Source organism: Puma concolor, chromosome C2 (genome assembly GCF_028749965.1).
Source record: "Puma concolor isolate L17-30 chromosome C2, mPumCon1.1.hap2, whole genome shotgun sequence".
Lineage (NCBI taxonomy): Eukaryota > Metazoa > Chordata > Mammalia > Carnivora > Felidae > Puma > Puma concolor.
Genome location: NC_141675.1, coordinates 27,647,452 through 27,665,131, shown reverse-complemented (window position 1 = coordinate 27,665,131; position 17,680 = coordinate 27,647,452). Strand labels below are relative to the sequence as shown.

General features: G+C 45.5%; 1 protein-coding gene across 1 annotated transcript; it reads right to left on the bottom strand.

Annotated features, from left to right (window-relative positions):
- Positions 1-433: 433 nt before the first annotated feature.
- NUDT16 (nudix hydrolase 16) lies at positions 434-3,079 on the bottom strand. The gene is made up of 3 exons (XM_025913302.2): positions 2,890-3,079; positions 2,522-2,791; positions 434-1,775 (listed from the first exon to the last, which is right to left on the bottom strand). The coding sequence occupies exons 1-3, from the start codon at positions 3,025-3,027 to the stop codon at positions 1,596-1,598; spliced, it is 588 nt and encodes a 195-aa protein (XP_025769087.1). The 5' UTR covers positions 3,028-3,079; the 3' UTR covers positions 434-1,595.
- Between the last annotated feature and the right edge of the window lie 14,601 nt (positions 3,080-17,680).

The following is a 17,680-nucleotide window of genomic DNA, read 5'->3' as shown; positions in this document are numbered from 1 at the left end:
GCCACGCTGCACACACCACCAGGCCCTGACCCTGCCTTGGGAGCCCCTGTATCCTCTGGCTCCAGTCTGCCTCTCCGGTGTCCTCTCCCCTTGCTTACTCTAGCCTAATTACACTGGCTTTTCAGCATTTCTAAGCCATGCTCTGGTAAATTAAAGATGGCTGCAAATTCTTTGCATATCCCTCTGCCACACCAATTGAGAAATGGAGTTTAATCCCCCTACCCTTGATGTGGGATAATCTGCCAAGATTCTTCCTCAGAACCCTGACACCTGCCTCCCTTCCCTAGTGCCCGACATGCTACTCCCTGGAATACCTAGACTACTCTTCCCACGCTCCTACCTAGTACTTCCTTCTTATCCTTCAGCTTAAATGCTCTTCAGAGAGGGCCCTTCCAGACCACCTCAGTGAAAAGTAAAAAAATATCAAGGCGAGACCTATATCAATCTTTTATTTCCTTCTTAACGCTGCCATACATGAAACAAGTAAATAGGCAATATAATTAAACTGACTACTTATCTTCCTCTCTAGAGCAAGCAATGGCACACTACTGCCCTCAGGCTGGACACCTCCTTTTACAAAGAAAGTTTTACTGCAACACAGCTCCGCCCATTATGTTCATCGATACTTATGAAATGATAAGAGTTGAGCAGATGCTACAAAGACAATGTAGCCCATGAAGCCTGAAATATTTGCCATTTTAGCCCTTTAACTCTGTAGAGCGTAAGAGCTATGGCTCTCTCATCCCTAGATCTCCAATACCTCAGAGTGTTTGTTGAAAAAACTGAAGGGCTTTGAGGCTTAGCTATAAGTGCTTCAGCTGTAAGCCAGGGCTAGACCAGGTCCCTTCGGATGTCCCGGATCTAAAGGGTCCTAGATGACAGCTTTGGAAGAGATACAGCAGGACTCATAAGTCTCAAGTCCAAGGTCAACCAAGGAGACCAAACCATTTCTCTCACCCCTTCCACTCAGTTTCATGAGAGGCCAGGAGGTTGGTTAGGACCCTCTACCACCTTTCGGGGGTATATCGCTTTTGCTAACACCCGGGCAAGGATGCAACCATTTTCAAGGGGAAAAAGGGTCCTCTGCTTCTCTGTCCTCCCCAGCAAGCATGGGCTGGACTAGACCCTGGAGAATAGCCATGTAGGAGTATGGGAAGAAATGTTGCCCTGGTTCAGAAGCTCCTCTCCAACATGGAGATGGCTCTGGTGACAAGCCAGGCCCCACATGTGCCACGTCCTGTTAAACTGCACATGGGGGTTATGGGGAGGAGTGAACTTGTGCGCAGGCACAGACTGTACATTCATATGTCTGCGGGCTGCCATGCCATGTGTGTACAAACGTACGGAGAGGAGGCAGGCTCTGAGAATGTGCCAGGTCCCTGAGATGAGCTGCAGATTTTTGTTCCAGATGTTGAGTTACTGTGGGGGGGGGGGGGAGGGGGGCTCTGCTCAAACATACTGCACATACTTCTCTTTTTAATCTGTTATCATCTGTCAGGCCCAGGGCCAGAAGAGAAAGCTTTCCCTGTTCCTGCCTCCCTTCCCCAATACCAAGGTCCTCATCTCAGGTTCCGTGGGTCCACGAAGGGCTGCCTCTAGCGAGGTAAGGAGATCTTACGGGCTGTAAGAGAGCCGGATTCCACCAGTTCTAAATCCTGGATGGCTTCCAGCAGCTGCTCCCGTGCAGTTCCAATAAAGGAATTCTCCAGGAAGGCAGGCAGGCCTCCCACACCATCCCGCAGGGTATACAGGGGCACACGTACTAGGCCTAGCACCTGTGAAAGGAAGGAGACAGGTGACAATGAGACAGGTAGCTCATCCTAGACAGATCTTTCCAGCTCAGAGGTCTCACCTCTTATCAGTGCAGCAGAACCAAGCCTGAGGACTTATGCCTTATACCTAGTGCGCCCACCTCTCTACTGACAAAAGACCCAAGTCATGCTATTCAGCTTCAAAAATGCGAATCCTTCCTACATCACTAAACTTTTGGTGGCTCTTTGCCTCCAGGATGCATGCTTGCCCCTACACCAAGTAGTTCTCAAAAATACACCAGACCAGTCATTTCAGCACCATTTAGCAACCTCTGAAAATGCAAATTCTCAGGTCCTTTTCTCTCTCCCCCACTGAACCAGAAATTCTGGAAGTGGGGCCAGTAAGAAGCCTCCCAGATGATTCTGATACCTGCCCAAGTTTGAGAACCATCTCCATACACAATCTGTCCCCCTACTCCCCTAGCCTAACGACAAAGGTTTCCCCACAAAGTATCAGGCCATTTCCCACCCAAGAAAATCACGGGCCAAGGGTGCAAGGCTTAGCCAAATCTATGGGGAGAAGAGAGAGTCTTGGATAGGTATGTTCCAAAATAACAACTGCAGACGTCAGTAAAAGGGGCAGACTACGCCTGCTGTGCCTAGTCAACCAGATGAAAGAAGCCCAAGGCCCCAGCTACTGCAGGAAAGTGGGGGAGCGGCTTTCGGGGGGCAGGGAGGCCATAGGGCTGGGGTTCCCGGGCCGGCCCCACCTCCAGCCCGTGGTCCTTGGCACGCGTGGCGCCCATCTCCACCGCAACCAGCTGCTCCAGCGTCAGGCGCTTGGCGTAGAAGTGGGCCACGACGTGCGGCCCGGACCCGGCGTGCGAGCTGCGGTAGTCGGCGCGCTCCACACGGAAGTCGGCCACGGCCTCGCCCAGCTCCTCGATCAGCTCGCGGTTCAGCCCGGCCTCCAGACTGGTGTCCTGCAAGTTGACGAGGCCGCCGGGGAAGCCGAGGCGCCCATCAAAGCGCATCTGCATCTGCGGGAGAGGGAAGCGGGGTTGCCCGGGCGCCCGGTCGGCGTCCCCGGGGGAGGGGGAGAGGGAGGGGAGGGGGCGGGGCGCGTCCCCCCTCTCACCAGGACGGCGTAACGGAGCGGGATGCGGCCGAACAGCAGCGCCGGGTCCGGCGCGTAGAGCAGCGCGTGGCACGCGTGCCGCCAGCCAGGCCCCAGCGCCAGGGCCTGCTCCAACGGCAGCTTGCGGGCCCCAGCCATGGCCTGACGCTATCCCCGCCGCAGTCCCGAGAGCCCACGTGGGTGGGCGGGCCGGGCGGCCGCCAATGGGGGCGGGGCTTGCAGGCCCGGGGGGGGGGGGCAGGTGACGGCCGTATCCGGATTGGGCCCCGGGAGGGGCGGGGCGGAGGCGTGGCCGGCGCCCTGGGCGCAAAGCTGGCGAGGAAGTAAAGCCTCAGTCACAGTGCCGGGCCTGAGGGGTATCCTGGCTGGCTGTCATTAGGGCCGAGGCCTGCGGCTGGAGGCGGCACGCGAGTCTGAGGGAACTGCATCTGATTTGGTTTGGGTGGCACTCGGAGACCGGAGCTGGGGCCGGGGCTACCGAGGCCGAGTTGGCTTTAGACACTTGGCCCGCCCTTGGACAGTGGGGATTGGAGAGGAGCGATGGGTGTTAACAGCTACCCTGCGTGGCGGAATTAGAGGGGACTCAGTGGAAGTTTGAACGTTGGGGGAGAGTTGTGCTAGGATGAGTTCAAAGTTTATGGCCTGGCCTGGGTGGTTGGTGGCGTATGGATGGATGGGTATCGTAGGACAGGGGTGGTCAAGAAGTGTGGTTCTAGACAGAAATTGCCAGTGGTGATAGGCAGCGGATAGGACAGGTAGGATAGGAAAGGATTGATGTGATTTTCAGGGGAAGAGTTAAGTGAGGAAAGAGCTGTGGGTGAAACCCTGTGGGCGCAGGAAGTGTCAGATTTAGAAGTGGATGATAAGGCTTTCGGGCTTTTACCCAGACACACTCAGACCCTTGAGCTGTGAAGGAAGGAACAGCCCATCCCCAGGGCAGGGCACTACTCTGGGCTTGATGCTGAGGAACTGGGATTCAGAATCCCTCACCCCAGACCACTCCTTCCCCACCTTTCTCAGGTCCTGTGCAGATAGATATAGCCTCTACAAGAGTCCGTGTTTATTACACAAAGGAAGGGAGGAGGCAGCTCCTTGAGAGGGCTTGAGCTTAAAGTCACAGCCTGTAAGTGACAGCACATGATAAGAAAGAGCCCACAAACCTGCACAGATGCAGGCTTGTGACCTTAGCAAGTCATTTAACTCAGATCCCTAGTTGCTCATCTGCTAAGTGTGGATGATACCAACCTTTTAGGGATAGTGAAATGTTTAAAGCACTAAGAACAGTGCCCAGCACAAAGTTAATGTAGCCATCCTTGGAGTCGAGGGTAGGGGCAAAGTGATGTGTCTAATATTAAAGACCTGTGCGTTGGACTTCAGCCAACATCAGGCCTCAGCATTTGGAGGGGAGAGGGAGTGTCCCTGGGATCATCTTTCCTAGCTTAGTCTTCTGAATAACGGCAGAGACGGCATCCACTAGTATCAGGCAACTGAACCAAGGTGATGAGACTGTAGGTGTGCCACAATTCATTGGCCTGTTGGAGTACTAGGGGGTTTGGAAATGGCCCCTGTTGCACATTAGAATCACCTTGCAAAAAGCTCGTGAAAACTGCCAATTCCAGGCAGACGCCTAAGACCAACTGAATCAGCATCTCTGGTGGTGGTTTTAAAATTTGATTCAGGTAACTACTAAGCAACCAGTGCCCTAACCCTTAACCCCTAACATTCCAAAGTTGACTTGCTTTTTCTCCTACATGGGCTTCCTTGATGGATTTAGGGTCAGGCATGCCCTTTCCAAGCTTCAGGCTATTTTTCTTTCCTGGTTCCTTGAGGAGGCTTTTAAAGATGGATTCAGCTATATCTAAGGCAATGTGGAAAACACTATGAAACCAAGGCAACAGCTATTAGAGAACTAATGGATGACTTTGGAGACCAGAGCTTTCTCAGGATGAATGTATATGGAAGCCCTCAAGACACACCCCCCACCCCACCCCCGCCTCGCCCCCTCCACACACACACACACACACACACACACACACACACACACACACACACAACCTTGTCATCCCTTTCCAAACTGCTCCCTGCCTCTGCTGGTGAGTGCAGTCTCCATCCCCTTCCCCCATTCCACCCTCCTGAGGCAGATTGTCCAGGGGTCAAGGCTGGAGGTAGATAGCTGAGAGCAATTCCATGTCCCTCAAGAGCTACTCCCAAGTTCAATAATGGCACTCAAAACTAAAAATAAATCAGTGGTCAGCCTCAGAAGATGCTAAAGAATGAATTCATTTGAAAAATAATCAGGAGGAAGGGGTGGGAGGGCTAGGCAAAATAGGTGAAGGGGATTTAGAGGTACAAAACTTGCGATTATAAAATATAGTTAAGTCATGGAGATGCAAAGTACAGCATAGGGAATATAGGCAATGGTATTGTATTAACACTGTATGATGACAGATGGTGACTGCACTTACCACGGTGAGTGCTGAGTAATGTATAGACTTGTCAAATCACTATGTTGTACACCTGAAACTAATATAACGTTGTACATCAACTATACTTCAATACTAAAAATTAAAAAAAAATTCTGAAATTTAAAATTTAATAAGTACATTTTTTACTTATTTTAAATGAAGCCTGAGGTTCCCAAGCAGTGCACCATACTGACTTTCAGGGGCATTGAGAGATATTTTAAATTTCCTGAGAAACGTAGCAGTCTCTTTCAGACATCAAGAGCAGTACTAGCTTCCGTTCAATGATTAGATTCGACAGTAGATGGCTACGTCCTTTTTGATGATGTCCTATCTTTGTGAAGCTGGGTTTTTAGCAGTTGTGATGAGAAGCAAATATGAGATGAGAAAATCAGTGTGGAACAGGGAATGAGGGTTTGAGATGGTAGATGGTGACAAACAGGTGCCATGTTGTTAGGATATAACACTTATTAAGATGTTTGGATCTAACCATTTAGCAAATGACATTGTTAGCTATTTCTTTTGGCTTAAGGGGACCGTGAAAAATTTATGGACACCCTAAATTACAGAGAACTGAGAAATTTTGGGAGTCTCTGAGATAATCAATCCATTAATTCAATAAATAGTATTTGAATCCTGAAATAATAATAATAAGGAGGAGGAAGAGGAGGAAGAGAAGCATTTATCCTGTTTTTTTTAATATGGGCTGTCCCTCGGGACTCCCAAATAGTTGATAAGGGCAAGTTTATGTAGGGTATTCTAGTCAAAGAAAAAAAGATAGAGCCAATCATAATTTTACTATTTTTAAAACTTAGGTAATTGATAGTAGGAAATGATCATCAATGACTGCTAACATCACTAAAAGAAAATCGGATCTTACGTGCCTCACAATGGAAGAACGCACCACCTACTATGAAATATTCTTACCAAAAAACTGAATTTGAATCTAGATCTGATGACAATTTTATAAGAAATACAAAAGAACGTCTTTTTTAAATATCAGGAAGAAGCTAGGAAGATCCATGTGGTAGTGTATCAGAGCTGGAGACAGCAGTATGAATTTGTGTTTAGCTTAACTTGGATACAGATGATTACACATAGAAATAGTTATGGCTATGTGAATATACAAGGGTTCGTGTACACAAATGTCCTCACTCTGTCAGCTGACAGGGAGTAGAAGCAGTGGTACCCCAGTAGCAAAAAGCATGCCCAGAGCTTGATTACCAGTACCATTTTCCTTTTTTTATTAAAATTTTGAGTTTGTTTATGTATTTTGAGAGAGAGACAGAGAACACAAATGGGTGAAGAACAGAGATAGGAGAGAGAGAATCCCAAGCAGGCTTCACACTGTCAGCGCAGAGCCCAATGCAGGACTCAGACTCATGAACCATGAGATCATGACCTGAGCCGAAACCAAAAGTCAGATGCTTAACCGATTGAGACACCCAGGGGCCCCTCTTTTTTTTTTTTAATGTGTAATTTTGAGAGAAAGCAAGAGCATGGGCACACATGGGGAAGGGGCAGAGAGAGGGAGACAGAGGATCCGAACTGAGCTCTGTGCTAACAGCAGAGAGCCTGATGCAGGGCTCAAACTCATGAACTGCAAGATCATGACATGAGCTGAAGTCAGTCACTTAACTGACTAAGCCACCTAGGTGTCCCTCCAGTATCATTTTCTAATGAAAGGAACTAAGACTCCTTGGAAAAAAGGCTGATTCTAGCACTGGGACAAGAAATATACCTGATAGATACATGATAGACCTGGAGCATATTGTGATGCCAGAATTTTTTAATGAAAAGAAAAAAAAAACATATTGATGGGAGTATGTCAAAGTGACAGGGATACAGGAACCAATTAGAGTTCACAATGGCCAAAGCTGAAACAATTTGAGCAACAAAATAAAGTAGTATTGGATTGTAACCCAAATTATAAACTAATATCTAGCTATCTGATGTAAATAACACATAAGTAGGGGCACCTGTCTGGCTCAGCCGGTAGAGCATGCAACTCTTGATCTCAGGGTCCTGAGTTCAAGCCTCATGTTGGGTGTATAGTTTACTTAAAAAAAAATAATGCATAAGTAAATGAGTGGAAAGAGACAAATTTCTCACGCAGAAGAATTTGAAATAATTTATATAGATACTCTGCCCTCCAGAAGGTGAGGCACAATTGCCCATTTCTCAAGTTTGGGTTGTGAATAATGACTTCCTTCCAAAGAGGACAGTAGGAAAAGGGGGCTGAAGAGCAATTTGGTAACTTTGAGGAGAAACCTGACAAACATTACTTTAGCCAGGTGATCAAGGTCAACATCAACAGTGATAAGTCATGTTGATGATATGCACCCTTGGTATGATGTGATGAACATGGTACTTACTGTTAGTTGTCTTCCTCCAAAAATGACATAACCCTGGTCTAATTGTGAGAAAAGCATTAAACCCCAGTGGAGGGACATGCTACAAAACACCTGCCCAGCACACCTCAAAACTGTTGTCACTGAATATGAGGAAAGTCTGAGAAACTGCCACAACAAAGGGGACCTTCAGGATTCATGATGTTTGAATGTAATAAAGTGGTATCCTGGATAGGATCCTGGATTAGAAAAAGGACATTATATCAAAGCTAAGGAAATCTGAACAAAGTATGGACATTGATTAGTACTACTGTATTGAGGGGCACCTGGGTGACTCAGTCGGTTGAGCATCCGACTCTTGATTTTGGCTCAGGTCATGAGCTCATGATTTATGAGATGGAGCTCCACATCAGGCTCTGTGCTGACAGCATGGAGCCTGCTTGGGATTCTCTCTCTCTGCCCCTTGCATGCTCACTCTCTCTCTCAAAATAAATGAATAAACATTAAAAAATAATATATTGATATTGGTGCATTATTGTAACAAATATACCATGCTAATGTGAGATATTCATAATAGGAGAAACTGGGTGGACTGTTTGGGAACTCTCTATACTATCTTCACAACTTTTTCTGTAAGTCTAAAACTTCTACAAAAAATAAATTTTTTTAAAAATGAGGAGGGTATAGTCAGTAAAATCTAGACTAAAGGAAACTCAACAAAGACAAATGACCTGCTTCCTTCAATAAATGAATTACAAGGGAGAAAAAGAGATGGAGGAGGCATATCACTTGAGGCAATTGGGCTTTATTTAGATCCTAATTTGAAGAAACAAACTTATAGAAAAAGTAAGACTGGGGGAATGTGAATACTGAGTGGATATTTGATAGACAGCAATTATTGATAATTTTTAAGTGTAATAACAGTATTGAAGCTTAAAAGAAGTATTCTTTTTTTTAATATGAAATTTATTGTCAAATTGGTTTCCATACAACACCCAGTACTCATCTCAACAGGTGCCCTCCTCAATGCCCATCACCTACTTTCCCCTCCCTCCCACCCCCCATCAACCCGCAGTTTATTCTCAGTTTTTAAGAGTCTCTTATGGTTTGGTTCCCTCCCTCTCTTTTTTTTTCCCCCTTCCCCTCCCCCATGGTCTTCTGTTAAGTTTCCCAGGATCCACATAAGAGTGAAAACATATGGTATGTGTCTTTCTCTGTGTGACTTATTTCACTTAGCATAACACTCTCCAGTTCCATCCACGTTGCTACGAAAGGCCATATTTCATTCTTTCTCATTGCCAAGTAGTATTCCATTGTGTATATAAACCACAATTTCTTTATCCATTCGTCAGTTGATGGACATTTAGGCTCTTTCCATAATTTGGCTATTGTTGAAAGTGCTGCTATAAACATTGGGGTACAAGTGCCCCTATGCATCAGCACTCCTGTGTCCCTTGGGTAAATTCCTAGCAGTGCTAATGCTGGGTCATAGGGTAGATCTATTTTTAATTAAAAAAAATGATTATCTTACAGAGATACATGCTGAAATATTTATAAATTATATGATAAAAATAATCAGTGAGGTGGTAGTGGGTGAGAATATAAATAAAATAGAATTGGTCATGGATTGATTATTTCTAAAGCTGAGTGATGGTTCTGTAACAAGGGGATATTATATTATTCTCTTTACTTTTATACAGTTTGATGTTTTCCATAGTAAAAAGTTAAAAATAAAAAAAAATCTTTGACTTCTCCTGAAGCTAAAGGTTACAATTTACATTTGAATAAAGCTTTGCATTTCACAGAACTCTTTCACAGACAGGATCCCTTTTGGTCCAGGAGAGGGAAAAAAAGTTAAGGGTCTAAGTCTCACTTTTTAGGCCTAAAGAAGACTGTGACCAACATCTATCATCTACTGGGAAATTTTTAATTATTCCACTTAATCCTCATGAAATTTTCCAGATGTTGCAAATGCAAAACCACGGGTGAGAATCACTGCTTTTGAAGAATATACAATGGGGGAGTGGGGAGGAGATGCCCCCAGCAGAGAGCTGCCAGATAAGATGGGGTTTATCCCAAAGGACTTACTAAAAGGGCTACATGCTGTGATTATTATGGGGGGGGGGCACTCACATATCTGAAGTCAAATCTGAAGTCATATCAGACTTAAAAAGAGGTGGCATTCTATAGAAGGCAACTCTACTCTTAGTTGTCTGCAGGTCCAACATTGAAAATATCCACTGTGTTGTCTGGAGCTCATTAGGTGGACCCATTGATTGTAAGAACTTTCCAGACACCTCCAACTTCATGCCCAGACCTCTTCACCTGAATATCCCACAAGCACCCCAAACCCAACACACCCAGGAATGGACTCAGTGTTTCTCCCCCCGCCACCAAACTCCCCCACATCTCCTGTATCCCCAGGTCTGTGAATGGCCCAGTCACCCATGCTGGAAACCTAGGAGTCCTCACAAACCACCCCCCCACAAATCAGTTCTCGGTTCTTCTGATTCCCTTGAATTGACTCCATTGTCAGTGATGGGGTTTTGGGGTGATGGTGGGGTTTGGAGCTGATGGCCAAGAAAGAATTCTTGAAGATGTCTTTGGTGCAAAGTGATTTTTATTAAAGCATGGGGACAGGACCCATGGGCAAAAAGCACTGCCTAGGGTTGTGAAGAGTGGCTGATTATATACCTTCAGGTTGGAACGGGGTTAGGGACAGTGTAAATCTCTAAGCAATTTTGGAAGCAAGGTTTCCAGGACCTTGAGAGGCTAGTGGTTAGTAGGAAAACATTGTTATTACTGTTTAGAAAACCTCAGTCATGAGACCCTTCAGATGTGTATCATGGGTCATAGGTTTGGAGTATAATTGCTAACGTATACTTGGGGGTTAAAGATAAAGGGGGCTTGCAAAGGAATTTTTATGTGTTTAAGGAGACTCACAGGATCCTGGGGGATCAGGATAATGTTAAGCCAAGCCCTAGCAAGTGTCATCATCAAGGCAACTGAGCTCCTAGAGGAAGGTCACTCTACCTGTTTCAAGGACTTGTCAGTGGGGTGTAGGCAGTAAGGAAATTTAATTTTTCATTCCCTTTAGTTTCCCACATTACCATATCAAGCAATTAAACCTCCTTATATCTTGATGAGGGTGATATTAGGGCTCCAGGAAATGGAGTCTGTAGGTTTCTAGAGATTAGCCTATGGATAAGATTGCCTTTTCTTGCAGTTTACTAAGTTATCCATAAACTGAAGGAGACTCCTGTCCTGCATGGCCATGATCTCTATCAGTCAACCATTTGCTTTCTTTCCTTTCTTCTGTTTTTGGGCAGCCAGGAGTGCCTGAGGACTATCACACATATCCCACCTGGTGGGGAGAGGGGATGCTGTTGGCCTGTACTTTGCTTCAGCTTGACTTATGCTCCCTCATCATCAGTGCCCTGACTTGAACTTTTCTCACCTGGACACAACTAACTGCCTCTCTGTCCTGCCCCCAGTCTCATGCTGTTCAAACCTGCCCTCCACACAGTTTCATGAGGCAGCTAAAAGCCATGCCCTGGTGATATCTCTTTAGGGGCTGCCCCTGGCTATAGAACACAGCAGCTCAGATCTGAGCATTGCCTTCTATATTAGTGATCTATTACTGAATCATATTGGGAAATGTAGTGGCTTAAGACAACAGTGAACACTTATTATTTCACATTGTCTGTGGGTCAGGAATTAAGGAATGGCTTAGCTGGATGGCTCTGGCTCCAGAGAGTTTCTTGTGATGTTTTAGTCCAGATGTAAGCAAGGGCTACAGTCAAATGAAGGCATGATGAGGGCTGGAGAATTTGCTTTCCTGGTGGCTCAACTTGGCGCTGGCTGTTGGCAGAAGCCTCAATTCTGTATCACATAGATCTCTCCATACAGTTGCTTGAGTGTCCTCACAAGATGGTAGCCAGCTTCCTTCAGAGTGAGTGATCCAAGAGAAAGCAAGATGGAATCCATGTCTTGTGACCTAGTCACAGAAGTCAAACGCCACCATTTAGACAGTATTTTATGGGTCACATGGGCCGCCCCTCAAGCCATGTGAGAAGTAACTGCATAAGACAGGACTATCAGAGTGAGGATCATTTCGGAGGCCATCTTGGAGGCTGCCCACTACACCTTCCTCTCAAACATGATGTAATCATTCTCACACTTTGTATACCACCAGCACAAAAAGATTTCAAACTCCTAGAACCCACATGCTGTGTCTTGTGTCTTTCCATGTTTGTGTTCTTAGGCCTGCAAGATCTTGTCATCCCTCTTATTTGCCTGATGGAATTTTTCCCAGCTTTATTGAGGTATAATTGACAAAAACTATATATATTTAAGGTGTTTTGATATACTTAAACAATGTGAAATGATTGCTATAATCAACCTAATTAACATATCTATTACTTCACACTGTTACCATTTTTCGTGTGTGGTAAAAACACTTAAGATCTATTTTCTTGGCAGATTTCAGGTATATAGTAAGACGGTATTCTAGCTAGAGTCACCATGCTGTACATTAGATCTCCAGAGCTTACTTGTTCTGTAGAACTAAAACATTATAAATTTTATTTTTAATGTTTATTTACTTTTGAGAGAGAGAGAGAGAGAGAGAGAGAAAGACAATCTGAAACAGGCTCCAGGCTCTGACCTGTCAGCACAGAGCCCGACACAGGACTCAAATTCACAAACTGCAAGATCATCACCTGAGTTGAAGTCGGACACTCAACCGACTGAGCCACTCAAGTGCCCCAAACATAACTTTTGATGAACATCTGACAACCTAACCCCAGCCTGGCAACCACCATTCTGTTCTCTGCTTTTATGAGCTTGACATTTTTAGATTCCACATATAAGTGAGATCAGGTAGTATCTGTCTTTCTGGCTTATTTCAGTTAGTATAATGTCCTCCAGGTTCATCCATGTTGTAAAAAATGGCAGGTTTTCCTTCTTTTTTAAGGCTAAATAAGATTCCATTGTGTATATTCATAAATATGCCACATTTCCTTTACCCATGCATCTGTCAACAGACATCTGGGTTGTTTCTATTGCCTGTTGAATGCTTATCATTCAAAATTGTGTGTCTAAATGCCTGGTATGGAATGAGAACTCAACACACGTTGATGTAAAATCCAAAGAAGAATGAGACCATATCTGCAGATGAAGTGGTCTTCGTAGGTTCCACACTCCTGCACGGCATTGTCTGGAAGCATGCTGAAAGCCAGGAAACACATTTCGTGGTTCACCATTTTGAAAAAGAGTATACACATTTTTTCTGAGAAACCACTAAATCATTATCAGTAAACTTTACCCAAATTTCTAAAAATCAGTGCCAAGATAAAGGAAGCCCGAAGACTTGATAAAAAGTGTTAAGGGACAGAGAGCGATATCGGGTATATTGGTTAGCTTAATGCCATAATAATGCAGTGTAATAAACATAAAACCTGAGTAGAGCATACAGCAATGAACATTTGCTTCTGGCGCAAGAATTTGCAGATTGTCTGGAGTGCCTCTGCCTTCTTTGTTGGCTGGGGTGACTCTACCGGTTGGCTGGGGTGGTTCTGCTCCTGGTCCCTCATCCTTCCCCTGTGATTGGTGGGCTGTCTGGTGAGGGCAGACGCACAAGAGAACATAATGGAGTGCCCCTGCATGCTTCCTGCTCCTAGTGATCACTCGGCCAAAACAAGTTCCATGGCCAAACTCAGAGTCAAGGGGTAGGGAAATCCACTCCCCCTGTTGGGGTGGGAAGACCTATGAAGTTATAAGGGAACAGTCAGGGGTCCAGGGAGGGGCGAATTGGAACCAAAAGTTCAAAAGTTCAATCTTTCAGAGCAAGAAAAGGTCACAATATTTTAGAGGGAAAAAAATTTCTAGCTGTTGGAAGATTGTCTCCGAATCTCAACTTACAAATCTACTTTGAAAATATTCCTATGGGAGTGAAGATTTCAATTCTGTATAAATGCTAATGACTCTGACATTCCTAATGAATATATTATTTTATAATGCACATTTGTTGGACCAGATTTCTGATTTTCCTTCTGAAGTTAGGGAAGAACTGAGCTTCCTAAGGGTACTGGTAATGTTGCTTGCTTTGGGGTCACACGGGGCAGGGTAATGAAATGTGAAATGTGTTGCGGCATTGTGTGGACTCAGAGCTGGCCTCAGAGCCCACTTGCTTGCCTCTCCAGAGCTGCTGCCTTCATGGCCCTATTAGCTCTTAGCTGACTGTCAGCTAAATTCTAGTCGAGCTGGCTAAAAATGGCTAAAAATGTATACTTTTTGGGGTGTGTTTGTATGGTAGTAGTAGAATCTTAGAAGCCTAAGGGATGAATCTCCAATGATGGGATATCAAGGAGCCTGACAAGAAAGCTAGTGATTCCTTCTCCAAAGTTACGGGAATCTTCTAGATTGAAAGCATCTCCACATATCACACTAAACCTTCTTGCCAATTTCATGTGATTCCGCTTATTACATTATCTTACTTGTTCTGTACAGCAGTCTTCAGACAAAAGCAGGAAAAGGCTCAGAGAAAATGACTTGGCCTAGACCACACACAAGGGGGAAGAGGGCATCTAGAATCCAAGTCGTATGGTATTAAGTTCTGTTTGTTTCCTTACGCAGATTGTGGCAGAAGCATCTTAAAACCCTCTTCATGGTGTGTCCGACCCTGCCCCCTCCACTGTCTCCCTCCCCTCCCCCACACCCCTTCTCTTTGCCTCATTTTTCATTTTTTGCCTCTTTATCCTCTGGGTGTCCTGGCCCCATCTTCTGACACATTAGCTAGTGATCCCATCATCTTGAAAGAGGAGTGGGGTGTTTCCCCCCTGGAGCTACTGTTTAATTTGTCAGCCTCCTTTATCCTGAGCCCACTGTGATGGCTGGACTTTATAATAGACCTAGAGCTTTCGCTCTGGCCTCAGCCCCAAATACATTAAATAATTAACTTCCAGCACTCTCCTGTGTGTGCCTTATCTCCGCATCATCCAAAATAGCCGATGGCATTTCCTCTGCATCAATAGAAAGCAGAAAGGTCAATTGGTGTTCGTGAAATAAAGATATATATTTTACAAAGCAGCAAGGTAGCAGGGTTCCTTTATTCTCTCATACCTGTGACTACTTCTTAACAAACACCTTCTGACTTCTTTAATCTCCAGCCAGTTTCCACCCACCATCTTGCAGTTTGGTTAGTGGTTAATACCAACCTGGGAGTCACCCCAAATCCAGACTGAGTCTGACTGAAGGAGAAAGTACTTTCCCAATAGTAATAATACAAAGGTACTTTCTTCTAGTCACCTTAAATCCTGCACCACTGCCCTCACTCCCAGTAAACCAAATGAAAAGTGAACCTGAATGAGTTTCTTTTATAAGGCATGGAGTCATGATCCAGGATGGATTTCCCACTCTCTCCCCCCCCCACCCCAGCTTTCTCTTTTTGAAAGCTGATATAATGTATAGCATAAATCTCAGGAGGATAAGATGTTTTCAGTCTGGACCTGTCTTTCTAAACATTGTGGGGGGCCAGGATATACCACCCCCAGAATAAGCCGTTTTGGCATAAGGATTATTTTGAGCTGAAAGCGAGTGAGAAACAGCAGATGCAGGAAAAGCTTTGTGCCTTCCCCTTCCTGCCTAAAACCATACATTTCCTAGGAGAAAAGTGCCCTCCCTGAGCCAGAAAAGCCCGTTCTTATCATTGGAGATGGCGTGTCAACCCTGAGAAGGATCTGTACAAACAAACCTACTAAAATGACCTTTATCTTCCATTAGTTTCCCCCCTATATTTCCTCGTTACTGTCCCACAATTTGCCTCCCTTAGGAGCTTAAATCCCCTCCTTTGTCTTGTTACTTCTCTACAAATTTATTTCTCTTGTCAAAATGGTATATAAGCTCTCAGAGCTTTGAGGTTTTCACTTCTTCCTGGAAAGCCCCCTTCTGCCATGTAAAAATATTAACATCAAATAAAATTTGTATGCTTTTTCTGCTATCGATCTGGGTTTTTTTTGTCAGTTCAACTTGTAGGCCCCAGCCACAGAGCCTATAGGCTAGAGCTGTGACCCTAACAACATGTTCTTAAACCCAGGCTACTGTTCCCTGGGCACATTCATCGGTGAGAGATGGTAGAGGCTACTTGAAATCTGGCTATTTCTTATTCTGACCCAGCAACTCACACAAGTATTCTGTTCTGATGTTATGAAAACCATTAGTAAAAAGATTCTGAAACTTTTATTAACTTGTATAAGTTGCTACTACTGTCTCCTTCTTCTAGATCCATTTGAAATCAGGTTGGTCATAAAAGGACACGGGAGCTTCGAGGAGCTCTTCTCGGGGGTGAGTTCTCCTCCCTGTTACCATGATGGCAATGTCCCGGGTTTCCCAGGGCAAACCTGATCTTCAGTGTTCTATGCTAGCAATGGCCACAGGTTCTGGATTTTGGCTTGAACAACATATCAAGTTCAGAATTCTGCAAAGTCTCAGATTCTGCCTCCAGGAAGGAGCCCGTGCTTGAGGCCTATTTTTCCTGTCCCAGACACAGGAGCTGTGAGATAAGCAACATGATTGTCACCTGCCAACCAGGAACAACTGCACAGCATGCAGGGGTGGGGATGGGCACCATCAGCTCTGGGAAGAGGCGGAGTGAAGATCTGTGCCGGCCCCAACACCCCTCCAGAGTGTGAAGTTGGGAGTTGAGGGAACACAGAGGAGTGATGTTCACAAGCCCTTGAGCATGGCAGAGGTCCACTTAGGTACCCTGTGGTTCGTTTGGCTGCTGGGCAGAGGTGGGAATGAGACCTAGAGCACAGTGGCCGTGCTCCCTTGTCCTTGAACTGACCCCATCAGATTCCCCAAAGCCTAGTCACACTTTGACCTTTTCTCTCCCAAACGCTGCCTCTTCAGAGTATTCACTGTGGGGCATCTGAAGTGTTTGGGCCCTCCTTCCCAGTCCTCACACGACCTTCAGAAATGTTCGTGAGATGAATTAGCCCCAAGGAGAGCAGGCCAGAGTGCTGCTCCAAATAAAGACAGGGGACACAACAGGAAGAAGGGTCTGACTGTGGTTCTCACACCAGGAGTGTCAACATCACCTGGTAACTTATGAGAAATGCAAATTCTCAGCGTCCACCCAGACCTACTGAATCAGAAATGCTGGGGGTGGGCCCTGTCATCTGTGTTTTAATAAGCCCTCCTGGTGATCCTGATGCTCAAATTTGAGAAACACTGACTAGTCTAAAAGGCATTGCATCGTGCTGGGGGCGCGGCATGTGGACAACAGGTGGGTAAGGCCACAGGCCTCTCTGCCTCAGTTTCTTCAACTGTTAGCAGAGGCCGGACACTGAACCCTATATAATCTGTGCATCAGATTCACCAGGTAGTTATGTAACAGAGATGTGCTTGGGCCATGTACCTACCCAGAGAAAGGAGGGGGTGGGGCTGGAGATGGCCAAAGGTTCTCTGTTTGACTGAAATTCAGACAGGCTCCTCTGAGCACTCTTTTGGCTAGGCCTCCACCTGGGCCCTATCTTCAGGCTGCTGAGTCCAGCTGAGCAGGAATCCTGTCAAGTCAGTTTATTGAGAATCACCACCCTTGATATCTGATCACCCCGGCCTGTCTTCAGCAAGAGTCCTGTTAAGTCAATGTGACAAAAGTTTCCCCTACTCTAGATGTCTTCTCCTAGTAACTTCATATCCCCAGAGTCCTGCTGTGCCCCATCCCATCCCTGGTTATAAATCTCCAGCTTTCTGTGCTATGTTTGGAGTTGAGCCCTGTCTCTCTCCCCTATTGCAATAGTTCTGAATAAAGTCTTCTCTACTGTTTTGACAAGTGTCAGAATAATTCTCTAACACTATGTTTACACATGTGCATGTTTCAGAAGCTCCTCAAGCAAGTCTGATGTAGCCTCTTGGTTGAAAACCCACATGCGTAGCGGTTAAGAGCATGGGTGGTGGCATCAGAGAGACCTGGGG